At 40.1% G+C, this 13,552-nt stretch overlaps 1 protein-coding gene across 1 annotated transcript; it reads left to right on the top strand.

Annotated features, from left to right (window-relative positions):
• The first annotated feature begins 2,686 nt into the window (after window positions 1–2,686).
• Window positions 2,687–11,177, top strand: LOC124259583 (UPF0046 protein C25E10.12-like). Its single transcript, XM_046693738.1, is given in 8 exon segments — window positions 2,687–2,925; window positions 4,261–4,630; window positions 6,602–6,686; window positions 6,688–6,810; window positions 7,212–7,327; window positions 8,680–8,790; window positions 9,618–10,103; window positions 10,243–11,177. Coding segments are annotated over 7 exon segments (1,578 nt in total). The 5' UTR covers window positions 2,687–2,925; window positions 4,261–4,272; the 3' UTR covers window positions 10,542–11,177.
• The last annotated feature ends 2,375 nt before the right edge of the window (window positions 11,178–13,552 follow it).

Below are 13,552 nucleotides of genomic sequence, written 5' to 3'. Positions count from 1 at the left end.
TTCTATAGTATTTGTTTATCCACATCGCTTTTTCATAGCATTTTTTATATCAATGTGTAACAATTCCGTTTCCTGTTCAGTGAAGTAAATGGTTATACCAGATGTTATCAACAATATCAGCTGAAGTTCTCTTGGGATTAGATGCTTCTCCACCTTTTCACAGAAATTTTGAATTATTTTCAGATTACTCCGATATGTGTTTAGCTTTAGAGAACGACAACTTCAAGTCCGATAACTCTAGCTGATTCATGTGTTCGCAAAGGTCTTTGGGGGGTTATTGCCGGACTCGGCAATATTTCGGCTATATGACGGCGGTCTGTGAATAAAACGAGTCTGGACCAGACAACCCAGTGATTGACATCATGACCATCAATCTACGCCGTTGGGATACGATGACATGTGACAACCAAATCAGCGAGCTTGACCACCCGATCCCGTTAGCCACCCATTACGAAAAGCGTGGGTTTCTGTTGAAGGCCAATTCAAGGGACGTCGGCGAAAGTAAAGGAGTTCTCACATAAAGATTCATTTTGGGTAGTTTCCGAAACTTCATTGATCAGTTGATGATATGTAGTTGATTACAGGCGGGCCAAGCTCCTTTTGTGATGTTTTACGAACGCTTTGTGTTGAGAAATCCGATGCTGGTCACAGCTGGTGTCAACAACGTTGGCCAAACAAGCTCATACTATTCACACGTTGACCACGCCTAAAAGCCTTAACGAATGTCCTATTAGAGAGGGTACTGTCGAGACAGGGATTTGGTGTCTGGTTCTGTAGAGGCATCATCTTTCGGACTTGTGAGTTGTCCATCCTTGAAATAGGCAGTCAGTCCTTTATCTCTGCGCTCATCTATTATTTCGCGTTGCTCTTTTGTGAGGTCATTAGAAAGCCAGTAGAAGATTGACGAAGTTATAATCTTAGTTTGAGAACACCTGTCATCAGATACAGCAAAATTAGCAATAAGAGGGGCGTGGTCACTGATTGTCATGGTTGGCTCCTACACTATTGACAGACAGAGAGATTTATTTCTGTAATTCTAGGACATAGGCCCATAACACAAAATACAGACACGTTGGTAACATCATATTGTACATTAGTACTGTGCATATAATGAATAAAACATTGTAATATCAGATTTGCTTCTTACTTTCTTCATATGACAGAGGAGGCGTCCAAGACAAATGAATGTGTTTATGTTGTACAAGAAATTAGCCTAATAAAGTTATCAAAACTGCGGTTAACAAGTGTACATGGAGGAATGCATTCTTGTCTAATAAAGACGTATATAATGTCCGAGTTCTGTGTCAGTTCATGTTTCTGTACAGGTCTGATATTATAAGTTGTTCACTGGTCACGAGGGGGCCATGGGTTGATGTACCCGGGCTCAGAGAACATAAACATAAACAAACATCGAGGGTACATCAACCCATGGGCCCCGAGGTACCAGTGAACAACATATTATCTTACCGAACACCTTAATGTTAATTTTGAATTGTTTGAAGCACGGGTACAATTTTTTTTGTAGCCATCGCTAGATTTTGCTGACAGGAAAAACAGATTTAGAGTTATTTCCCTTCCGTCAATTTGCATTCGCAAAACATCGGTAATTTCCGCACATCATGATCGTGATTTAATACCACAAAGTACCAAATGAGTTGCGGGGTACATTGAAATGTTACTCGCTTGTAAGCGGGGTACATTGAAAATAATAGAAGAGCGCTCAGACAATCAGAAAGCGACATTTATGTGTGAGGTAAGATAAGAGTCGATATAATATAGTATATCACGCTGATAGCTTCAAGTTTACTAGTATTTGGCTTGTCGTCTGCTGTTCAAGCTGATGTTCCGGTTTGTCGAATGTCGTGGATGATGCCTCAGTATCTGTGAAAAAGGCTCCTGCAACATTCACAGTTCTTTACATTGCACGTGCTACAATACTGGACACAAGTGTAGATACACTGATGGAATATGTCAACAAAAACACATCAGTGTACACATCCATATCAACTTTATATCGCCGCCATTACAGATTAAAACGGAGCACCTTTAGAATACAGCACCACAACTTATACGCACTCGCTGAGCCAGACAACCGTGTTGCCATGCAGGCGTCATAGGGAATTGTTTCGAGATCGTGCTTTCGAACAAAATCACATTACATTACGTAAAAGGGTATTATGACGTATTTTTAAAGTTTGTGGTGCTGTATTCTAAAGGTAGGCCCAAACACGTTTTGAAAATGTTACAACCTAAATTCCCAGTAAATCATAACCTTTCGGAACCAACTCATACATCGTCGATATCCCATTCCAGTCATCCGACATGTTGACAGTTCGCAGTTTGACATTCAAGTGACGCGCTGATTCTACCTCACACCGCACATGACGTAGACTGCACTATTACGTCACTGACATGGGAACTTTCCCGCGGAATATGCCCGTAAGGAGGATCCTTGCATGCTGCAAGCAGAGACCATATATTAGACTATTATATGGTCGCTGCTGCAAGTCAGTCACCCCAGTCAGAAACTCTCACTGGAAATCGAAAGTGAAGCAAACCACGTTGTAGCCTGAGGATATCCTCGTTTGTTGGTGTGGTAGCTCTAACTAAAACATCTTGAAAATCTTTTCCGGCTTCTAGATTTCCAGAGTTGCGCCCCTTTGTATGAGGCGTTGCTATTAATAGACATCGGGCTAATTCTGTTTCCGGCTTGTCATTCCAACCACATCGTTACAATACACTTATATTGTCAGCATACCTGTCCGAGGAATATGACACAAGCCAGGGTTCATCAAGGGGGACGACTTTAACCAACCAAAGTAATTTCGAAGTTTGTCAGTTGCACAACATCATATCAGAAACCATATAGACCGGTCTCTGATCAGTAAAGAGGTTGTAAACACGGAAGGAAAACAGAATATCCAGGTAGGCCTTGTGGTGAATCTGAGAATTGTTTATCTCTTAATGTTTATTAAGTAATAATTCACAGCGTATTGAGGCGATTTTAATATCATATTTATCACAGGGCAGAAATATGTATTCATGTAATATTTCCAAATTTACAATTGTATGAAGCACCCATACAATATTTTTACATTTATGAATCTGTCCCACAAGTGTCCAAATAAAGGACTGTTAATAAAAAAAAATCCTTAGAAGAGTATTCTTATTACAAAAAGTGGTTTCTCATGGTTTGGTGGAAACCAAGCCTATATGATTATATCTACAAATGTTAATGAAAACAATTCTTGAGTCAGGACTTTAATTATTATTGATAAGATTTGATAAAATAGATAATTGTCAGCTAGGAGGTAAAGGAAAATCACTCGAGTTACAAAACCTTGTGACATATTGAATAATTCCATTCATATAATCGTATTTTACAAATGTATTATAGATAAGCTTAAAGGAACTGCTTTAATCAGAAAGTGTGAAGAAGTTGGACTTCTAAGGTCTGATTTGAATTCATTAATTGTTTCACTAAAACTGTCAGCTTTTATGTGATATCACAGAATACTGGTAACAAAAGTACATCTAATTTTCCTTTGAGTGCAACATGCACTGTATAAACATTACAAGACTTAAATAATCTCTAATGGAACAATGTACAAAAATCTTGGATCACCTTTTATAGGACTAAGACAGACAAAATTCCACAACTCAGCTCACCAGATTTGGTAGATGGATAGCCTTCTGCAACCAAACCGAATTGATGAATGCATACACACGCACTCAACATTCATACACCGCATAATACAGCTAAACCCGGGCTTCTAATGCATGTAAAATTAACACTGAAAACTCTATATGATTTCTTACTTCAATTTGACCTGTTATTATACAGCCACAGACCCATGAAGGTCCAGGTTAGAATGTACCTTCAGTAACCCATGCTTGTCGTAAGAGGCTATAAACGGGATCGGGTGGTCAGGCTCACTGGCTTGGTTGACACATGTCATCGGTTCCCAATTGCGCAGATCGATGCTCATGCTGTTGATCACTGGATTGTCTGGTCCAGACTTAATGGCGCTACTTTATTATTTACAGACCGCCGTCATATAGCTGGAATATTGCTGAGTGCAGCGCAAAACTCACTCACACACTCACTATTTCAGCCACAACTGATATATCAGCTAAAATATTTTTCTACCACAACAAAAATGCAGCAATAAACATACTTGGTGTTGTGCAAAACTTTTGGGAAATGAGAATTGATGTTGTTATCCAGGAAGCAGACTGTAAATGCACAAATCTTTTCAGTGATCTGTCAGCATGATAAAAAAAATCAAGGAGATGATTTTTATGCCAGAATGCGATAAAAATGAGGTCGCGACACACAAGACAACATCCAGCACAATACAGGTCCATCCATTGACACTCACACCAACAAGACTTTGGAAACAGCTCAGAACTGTGTACAGAGTTGAAAAGTGGAAGCCCCTGTTTCCGTACCCTCCGATCAGGAAAGACTGTGTTCGGTTTGTTTGTATTGGTGACACTCACATGAGACATGAGGAGAGAAACACTGACCTGTCTTCCGTGATCCCGCCTGGCGATGTGTTGTTGCATGTTGGAGACTTCACCATGGATGGCAGCATGGGTGAAGTGTACTCGTTCAACCAACATTATGGTAAGTTTAGGGTGACTACTGATGGGGAATCAACTATTGCGATAGCGATAGTCTATTGCAACAAGCTATTGCGATAGCGATAGTATATTTCGACCAACTATTGCAATACTATTGCAATTGTTTTTTCTCCTTGAATTGTCTCATTTGAAGTCATTTCCCAAATGAACGTATAGTTTATATGAAATAAATACAAGATGAAGTAGTTTCAGTCTCTTAATAACCGACAAGAAACTTGAAAGCAAGATCAAGTAAAGTTAAAACATAAACATATTGTTATTCACAATTTCAAACTCCGTGTCGCATGCCGTGTTTGCCGTCATGTTTGTTTAAGAGGTAACATGGGCGGATAGCTCTAAATCAAAGTGAACAAATCTGGTACTTCTGTATTTTGCACTGCACGTTTATCAACGGAAGTCAATTACTATATTATCAACGGTCACACATATTATCAATGCATCGATAGTTTTTCATTTCTACCATTGATTAATTGCTATCGGAGACTCAACAATTGCAATCCATCAATAGTTTGATGCCTCTTAACAGCCCTCGTAAGTTGAAGCAAGTCTAGATTTTCCTCAGGTTCAGACACTTGACTTCCTCAACACTTGGGTTCCTTTTCAGTTACCTGTGAAGATCCGGGTTAGAATTGGTCTTCAGTAACCCATGCTTGTCGTAAGAGGTCACTAACAGTTAAACTGTATCGGGTGATCAGACTCGCTGACGTGGTTGACACATGTCATTGTATCCCAGTTGTGTAGATTGATGTTCATGCTGTTGATCACTGGATTGTCTGGTCCAGACTCGATTATTTACAGACCGTCACCATATAGTTGGAAAATTGATGTGTGTGGCGTTAAACACAAACACAAAGAAACCAACAAAGAATAAAGGAACACTTATACTTTTATGTGTTCCCTTATTTGTTTCCATGAGTATATTTTCAGACCCTGAGTGTTAGTCTTGCGCTCACTCTGCAAAGTGGTCTAAGATGGACAGTGTGTGTCAGCAGTGTATGAAATAAGGCCAGCCCGACCGCCCAAGACTGGTTAGATTTCAGACGGACGGTCTAGATTTACAGCTAGCCAGCCCGATGGTCTGGTAAAAAATTAGATGTTATATACATCTGAGTCATATATTGGTATCTGGTCTGGTTAAATCCATTTTGGACTGGTAACATTTTGAAGTTACCAGCCCTGATGTCTGGCTGGGGTTTTGGCTTATGTCATACACTGGTGTCAGTGTTAAACGTATCTGAGATATATCACCTTAGCACTTAATAAAAAGAAAACTTTCAGCTAATAGGATGACACGGATTGGTCAAGGTAACATGTTTTCAGCCAGGGACACCTTCGAAATGGAATTGATTTGAGAGGAAGAACAGTGGTACACAAATGTTAACACGTTGAGTTACTGTAATTATATTGTGGTACATCATAGATGTGAGGAGATTTACTGTTATCAGGCTGCGTTATTCTCAGGTTTTGTACACCAAAGTCTTGCAGAACAGTTTGCTGGAGAAATGGAAAACTGTGTACAGGAACATCATTTCCAAACATTAATGGGCAACTGAGTGGTTATTGTGACAATATATATATGTTAAAAATACGGAATGTAAAGTAATATTTGAACTGCAGCAGATATTTTTAGCATACTTTGTATATTACCTTCGAAGATCCAGGTTAGAATTGATCTTCAGCAACCAAGCTTGTTAGGACTATCAGAATCAGATTTGCTGACTTGATTGACACCTTGTCATATCCCAGTTGCATCGATAGATGCTTATGGTAGAACATTATGAGTTATGTCAGTGACTGTCTTGTTTGTTTCGTGGCGGTGGGCTAGCCTAGTGATTAAGGCGTTTGCTCGTCACGCTGAAGACCCGAGTTCTATGCCCTACATGGGCACAATATGTGTGAAGCTGCTAACAGCGGCGTAGAACTAAACTCACTCACTCACACTTGTTTGTTTCAGGATCTCTTCCCCACAAGGTGAAGCTTCTGATTGCTGGTAACCATGACAGCTGTCTGGACGCAATGTGGAAGCACACATCTTTTGGGGGGGGAATCAGTCATGAATTCCCAGGAAACCCTCCAGAAGAGTCGTGACCTGCTGAGCAACTTCACCTACCTCCAGGATGCCATGGTGGAAGTGTATGGAATCAAGATATATGGTGCACCATGGTGAGATACCGCCAGAATACTTGCCACTGTTTGCTGTAATCTGTATGGGGGTGGTCGGGTAGCCTTATGGTTAAAGCATCCGTTCATCACGCTGAAGTTAGTGAGTGAGTATGGTTTTTAGCAATATTCCAGCAATATCATGGCGGGGACACCAGAAATGGGCTTCACACTTTGTACCCATGTGGGAATTGAACCCAGGCCTTCAGCTCTGCTCTGTCTCTGCAGATGTGGAAAGGATTTGATCTTTTTAAGAATATTATTCTGCTGGTTCATGTCTGTGCCTGTAAATGGCTGTATTGGTTAGCTTGTCTCTTCCAGCTTCTAGTATTACATTACCTCCCCTTTGCAGATAATAGACATGATAAAGATGACTGAAATGAATGTTGTTTGTTTGATCCCAGGGTTCCTGTGTGTCATAGCGATGCCTTCACTCTGCAACGTGGCATGCCTCTACTACGGCGCTGGAACCTCATTCCTGAGGATACCGACATTCTAATGACACATGGACCACCTGTAGGTGAGTAGAGTGAGTGAGTGAGTGAGTCTAGTTTTACGCCGCTTTTAGAAATATTCCAGCAATATCACGACGGGAGACACCAGAAATCAGCTTCACATATTGTACCCACGTGGGGAATCGAACCCGGTCTTTGGCGTGATGAGCGAACGCTTTAACCACTAGGCTACCCCACCATCCAGATGAGTGGAGAAATGTATAGCATGTATGCATATCATTAGAGCAGTTTGTTTTATCCTTGCTTGTAAATAAAGCAGAATGGATTGGTTTGTAGAATGTGCATTTGTTAAAGCTGCCAGTGGAAAAGATCTAAACTCTTCATACAGAGCAGTGCTCTATTTAAGCGTTTTGAACTTGCACTGGTGCAACCTAATACTGCAAAATGCACTTTCATATTTTTATCAGCTTGCACCCTGTGCATGTGTGTTTTTTTCGCTGTTCAAAGAACACACACTTCAGCTGGAAAGCAATGCTTAGGAACTGAATTGGACGTATTTTTCCAAGAATAAGAAATAATAAAAATTAATTTTCCCCGTTCAAAAAGTAACATTTTAATATTTTTATTGGCCAAAAATGTAAATGTGCGAGAAAATGTTTTTAGATGTTTTTTTGCTCCTCATACACTTCATAAATTGCCAAAAATATAATACATTTAGTATTTAAAAGGAATATTACTTTGACTGGTGATTTTTATTTTTATTATTATTTTTTTCCCTCCTGCCTTAAGGTTTTCTGAGGACAGAAATCCATAAAACAAGAAATAAAATTGGTCTGGCCTAATATATAATGATACTATCAGATCCAGAATAATTTTGTTATAATGATGTTTAAAATCATCAATATTGTATTTTATATTGAGCAGCAGGTGTTACCTGTTTTTGTCTGGTGCAACAAGGTTAATACCTAATATTGCACCTGGTGCATGCAGGTCTCTTTTCCTTACATTGAGCCCTGAGTGGTGAATGGGTTCATTCATCAACGAAGGACTTCTGTAAAAGTAAACATTCCCAGATGTTTGTGTACTCAAGTGCATTGGCACAGGTGGGCAAAGTGCTGCAATTTGCTGCACAGAGTTAAGCCCCTTTGTCATGCCAGAATCTGCAGATCATGGGTTTGAATTAACCAAAATCATGATCCAAGGTCCAAGTGTTTATGCTCATGCTTTAAACCAAAAAGGAAAGTTACAAGTTTACTTTCTTGAAGCTGCAACCAATTAAGCTCATATGCCAAGATGTAGCTGACATACTGACTAAAACTGTAAATATCCAACTCATTGTGCTATTTTTTCCCATCACTGAAGAAACTTTGGCAGTGTATATTTAGTTTACTTGCAGTAGTACGCTCTCTATCTGCAGGGTATGGAGATACACTTGACAATGGACGCAACGTTGGCTGTGTTGAACTGCTCAATACTGTGCGGAACCGAGTGCGGCCAAAGTACCACGTATATGGGCATATACATGAAGGTATGACTGGGCATATACATAAAGGTATGACTGGCATATACATGAAGGTATGACTGGACATATACATGAAGGTATGACTGGGCATATACATGAAGGTATGACTGGGCATATACATGAAGGTATGACTGGGCATATACATGAAGGTATTACTGGGCATATACATGAAGGTATGACTGGACATATACATGAAGGTATGACTGGGCATATACATGAAGGTATGACTGGGCATATACATGAAGGTATGACTGGGCATATACATGAAGGTATTACTGGGCATATACATGAAGGTATGACTGGGCATATACATGAAGGTATTACTGGGCATATACATGAAGGTATGACTGGGCATATACATGAAGGTATGACTGGGCATAAACTTGAAAGTACGGCTGGACATGAATGTAGTGGTGGAGTTCAAATACGGAAACCGTGTTACGATTCTTCACGAGTTGTAGCCCTTGTCATGCTTTTTCTTGACTGAGTGCATGTTATCCCCAATGGGAACAGAATTCAACACTAACCTTTATAGATAGGGCAACCAAGTGTGGTATGTGTTTTCAGGACATGAATGTAGTGATGGAGTTAAAAATAGGAACCAAATAGGAACAGAACACAGTGGTGGGGGATATTGATCACCATATCTTCTTGTTTGTCGGGGATCTTGGGTATAAAGACTTGCCCCAAAATAGTTACAGCATGATCCCAATTTCATGTCAGTCTTTCTGTTAGTTCCGAGGCAAAATGTTAAAACTGTATTGTACACAAACAAAAGACATGTGATTCCTCAAGTCAGGCTGAAAAATGTTGTGTACTATTCTCCTTTGTAGGGTATGGAATGTACACAGACGGACAAACAGTGTTCATCAATGCAGCAATGTGTACCAAGGGGTATCGTCCAGTCCAGGCCCCGATTATATTTGACTTCCCGTTACCTAAAGGGCATTCCAAAAATGAACTTGTTGATCTGTCAGTTAATGAGTCAGTGCTGCAGTTAACACCTGATGAGCCTGAAGAAAGAAATGAAGTGACAGAAGGAAAGACAGCAGAAGTGAGACTGGATACCACCGCAGAAGAAGTGAGACTTGATACCATGGCAACAGAAATCAGAAAGGATACCTATAACCACAGAAGAAGTAAGACTGGATACCATGGCAACAGAAGTGAGACTGGATACCAAGGCAGCAGAAGTGAGACTGGATACCAAGGCAACAGAAGTGAGACTGGATACCACGGCAACAGAAGTGAGACTGGATACCATGGCAACAGAAGTGAGACTGGATACCAAGGCAGCAGAAGTGAGACTGGATACCACGGTAGCAGAAGTGAGACTGGATACCACGGCAACAGAAGTGAGACTGGATACCACGGCAACAGAAATCAGAAAGGATACCTATAACCACAGAAGAAGTAAGACTGGATACCATGGCAACAGAAGTGAGACTGGATACCAAGGCAGCAGAAGTGAGACTGGATACCAAGGCAACAGAAGTGAGACTGGATACCACGGCAACAGAAGTGAGACTGGATACCATGGCAACAGAAGTGAGACTGGATACCAAGGCAGCAGAAGTGAGACTGGATACCACGGTAGCAGAAGTGAGACTGGATACCACGGCAACAGAAGTGAGACTGGATACCACGGCAACAGAAGTGAGACTGGATACCACGGCAACAGAAGTGAGACTGGATACCACGGCAACAGAAGTGAGACTGGATACCATGGCAACAGAAGCAAGATTGATGCCTTGTGATAATATTTATAGATTGTTGTGATGTGCGCACATGCAACAACATCAAAAGAAAACTGAAGTCTTTGGGTAGCCTAGTGGTTACAGTGTGGGCTCGTCACACCAAAGACCTGGGTTCGATTCCCCACATGGGTACAATGTGTGAAGCCCACTTCTGGTGTCCCCCGCCGTGATATTGCGGAAGATTGCTATAATGGGGATAAAATCATACGCACTCACTCAAACGAGAACCAGTTGTGGTCTACATTTACATGACATTTGCTTGACATGGGCCATCAGTGTGAGAATGTCAGCACGTTTTGTTCCATTTTGGGGGAATTTCCTTTTGTTGAGGATTTGAAATAATGCATCTTGCCTTGACTAATTTCTTATTTTAATGAAAGCTTTACTTACGAAGACAATTGTTTTGATACCATCAATAGTTTTTATATTTGTTAACTATTATTTTTATATACTTTTTAATATTATTTTTAATATATACATTGACTGTGATATTGAGAGATTTTTGAATTGATGAATTGATTTTTTGGTGAATCATATGTAATTATTATCCATGCAAAATACAAGAACCTGTGTGAGTTTGTGCCAAATTGTTTTTTGGTCAAGCCAAAGTTAACATAAAACTAATTTTGTGTGTCTCATTATTGTTTTGGTTGTTGTGAAAAATGAATGCTAATTTTGTTTGAAGTACAAGATACTTACATTCCAATATGAACTCCATTGCAGGTTCCATTCAGTATAGGCCATGCCAGTATTTGAGGTATGAAGCATGTGATGTTTTTACTGTGCTACACAGGAATACATAGAGAATCTCACCCGAGTGTCTTTTGATATCAAATATATCACCACGAGTTGATAAAGTAACAAATATCCGAAGCTTGCCGAGGATATTTTACTTTTATCAACGCCTAATGAAAATGTACATCTCTGAACACAGTCTGCCATTAGATTTGCAGTGCATCTGTCATACTGTGGAACACAGTTTTGCATGATAAATACTGATGTCAAAACGATTCTCCTAGGAGAATTATACATTTTATATCTACTGTGGAACACGTTTTGGATGATAAATACTGATTGAATGATATTTTGCTACTCATGTTACCTTATTTACCATATTACACAACCCGTCCAACATCCCGATCAAAGTGAACTCATGCACAGAAACCACCCTGAACATAGATCGAAACTTATATTGCAGCCTTTATTTTCTAGTGTTTAATATTCATATTTTACAGGGGACTGCTGTTTAAGGATATTGTATACAAGTGACGGATTATGGGCATAATAAACCGTCCTTTTTAATTGTTGTTTGTGATTTATTGCATCACTATCTTACACATGAAAGTCATTTTCAGTAGTAGTAACATTATTACGTACATGCCTACCAGAACTGGAGATGTCAACTAGAGTGAGTGAGGTTTTACGCCGCTTTAGCAATATTCCAGCAACATCACGGCTGGGGACACCAGAAATAGGCTTCACACCAAGTGGGGAATTGAGTCTCGGCCTCCTGGCATGATGAGCAAACGTTCTAACCACTAAGCTACCATCTGCCTCATATGTCAACTGTAAACAATACTCTTGTAATTTATGTCCCACAAAATTCTTTAGGACAGACATTTTGTCCAACTTGTGAAGATCTGGGTTAGAATTGGTCTTCAGCAACCCATACTTGTAGGTGGTGACCAACGGTATTAGGGTCAGACTCGCTGACCTGGTTGATGTTCATGGTATCCCAGTTGCATAGATCAATGCTCGTGACGTCAATCATTGGATTGTCTGTAGCAGGCTTGATTATTTAACCAACTTCTTAAACTATTCCAGCCAGCCAATCAAAGATGACTGAACATGTGTGTGTAATAGATAATGTGTGTCAATTCTTTGGTCTTGAAGGAGACGGGAAATCAAACCGAGTCAGAAATGACTTCAGACATTGCAGTAAATTGCAATGTGGAGAATTAAACTTTGTGATCATAAACAAACATTCTGAATGTGTGCGTTTGTTTCAACGTCACTTTGGAAACTGGTGGGATAGCCTAGTGGCAGAAGACCTTTGATTCTCCACACTGTGTGAGGCCAATTTCTTTTGTCCTTTGCCATGAAATTCCTGGACTACTGCTAAAAGCAGAATAAAACAACTCCCCACTCACTAATGTCACATGTGAGCTTGATTTTGGAGGAAAGCCCATCTACAAACGAGGTGAATTGGAAGTTAACATCCCATTCATTTATTGCACTTAGGGGCCATTCATAATTTATGGCTGAGGTGTGTGTGTGTGTGTGCGTGTGTGTGTGTGAGAGATATAATTAATTATTTTTATGTAGTAGCATGTACTATTTCCATGAAAAAAAATAAAAATATTTGTCCTAAGTAAGTGATCCCGCATGTCCTGTTCAAAATCAACTCTCCCCCCCCCCAATAATTTTTTAGCAGACTTTTAATTTTAATCCTCAAATGTACAAAATTGCTCCCATCCCACCCTCCAGTTCAAAATTGCTAACATTGAACGGTTTTAGAGTTCTGCTCCGGAAAAGAGCACTACCACCAATTTCAATCTAAGTCAAACTTGTTCCCATGGAAAAGCCAAAAATATTTTATTCAGAATTCCAAAACTACCAAAAAGGCACAAGTTCACCACCAGATCTATCTATGTGCCAAGTTTGGTGAAGAAATATCGAACGGTTTTAAAGTTCTGCTCCAGAAAAGACAAATGTGCACGGACGCACAGACGGATGGAGTCCATTTTAATCCCCCCTGCAAAACGCGTGCCGGGGGATAATAACAGTGTGAACTGGGTTTCGACCCACAATCATAACTTTCTGGAGTACCCAGGGGAAGCAACTCTTCACAGCTGCACTTCAGGTGACTGCAGCCACTACAAATGAGAGACAGATGACAGAACCTCTGAGTGTGAACAATAAACTGAAGTTTAATACAGAACATTGGGAGTATGATAAACATGGGAATACATCTGTCCATCATTGCTTGTGTCAGCCTGGGAAGGACAGGC

The sequence above is a fragment of the Haliotis rubra genome, unplaced genomic scaffold, assembly GCF_003918875.1.
Source record: "Haliotis rubra isolate DU_JTF1 unplaced genomic scaffold, ASM391887v1 Scf73, whole genome shotgun sequence".
NCBI classification, from domain to species: domain Eukaryota; kingdom Metazoa; phylum Mollusca; class Gastropoda; order Lepetellida; family Haliotidae; genus Haliotis; species Haliotis rubra.
This window is presented reverse-complemented; position numbering and strand designations above follow the sequence as displayed.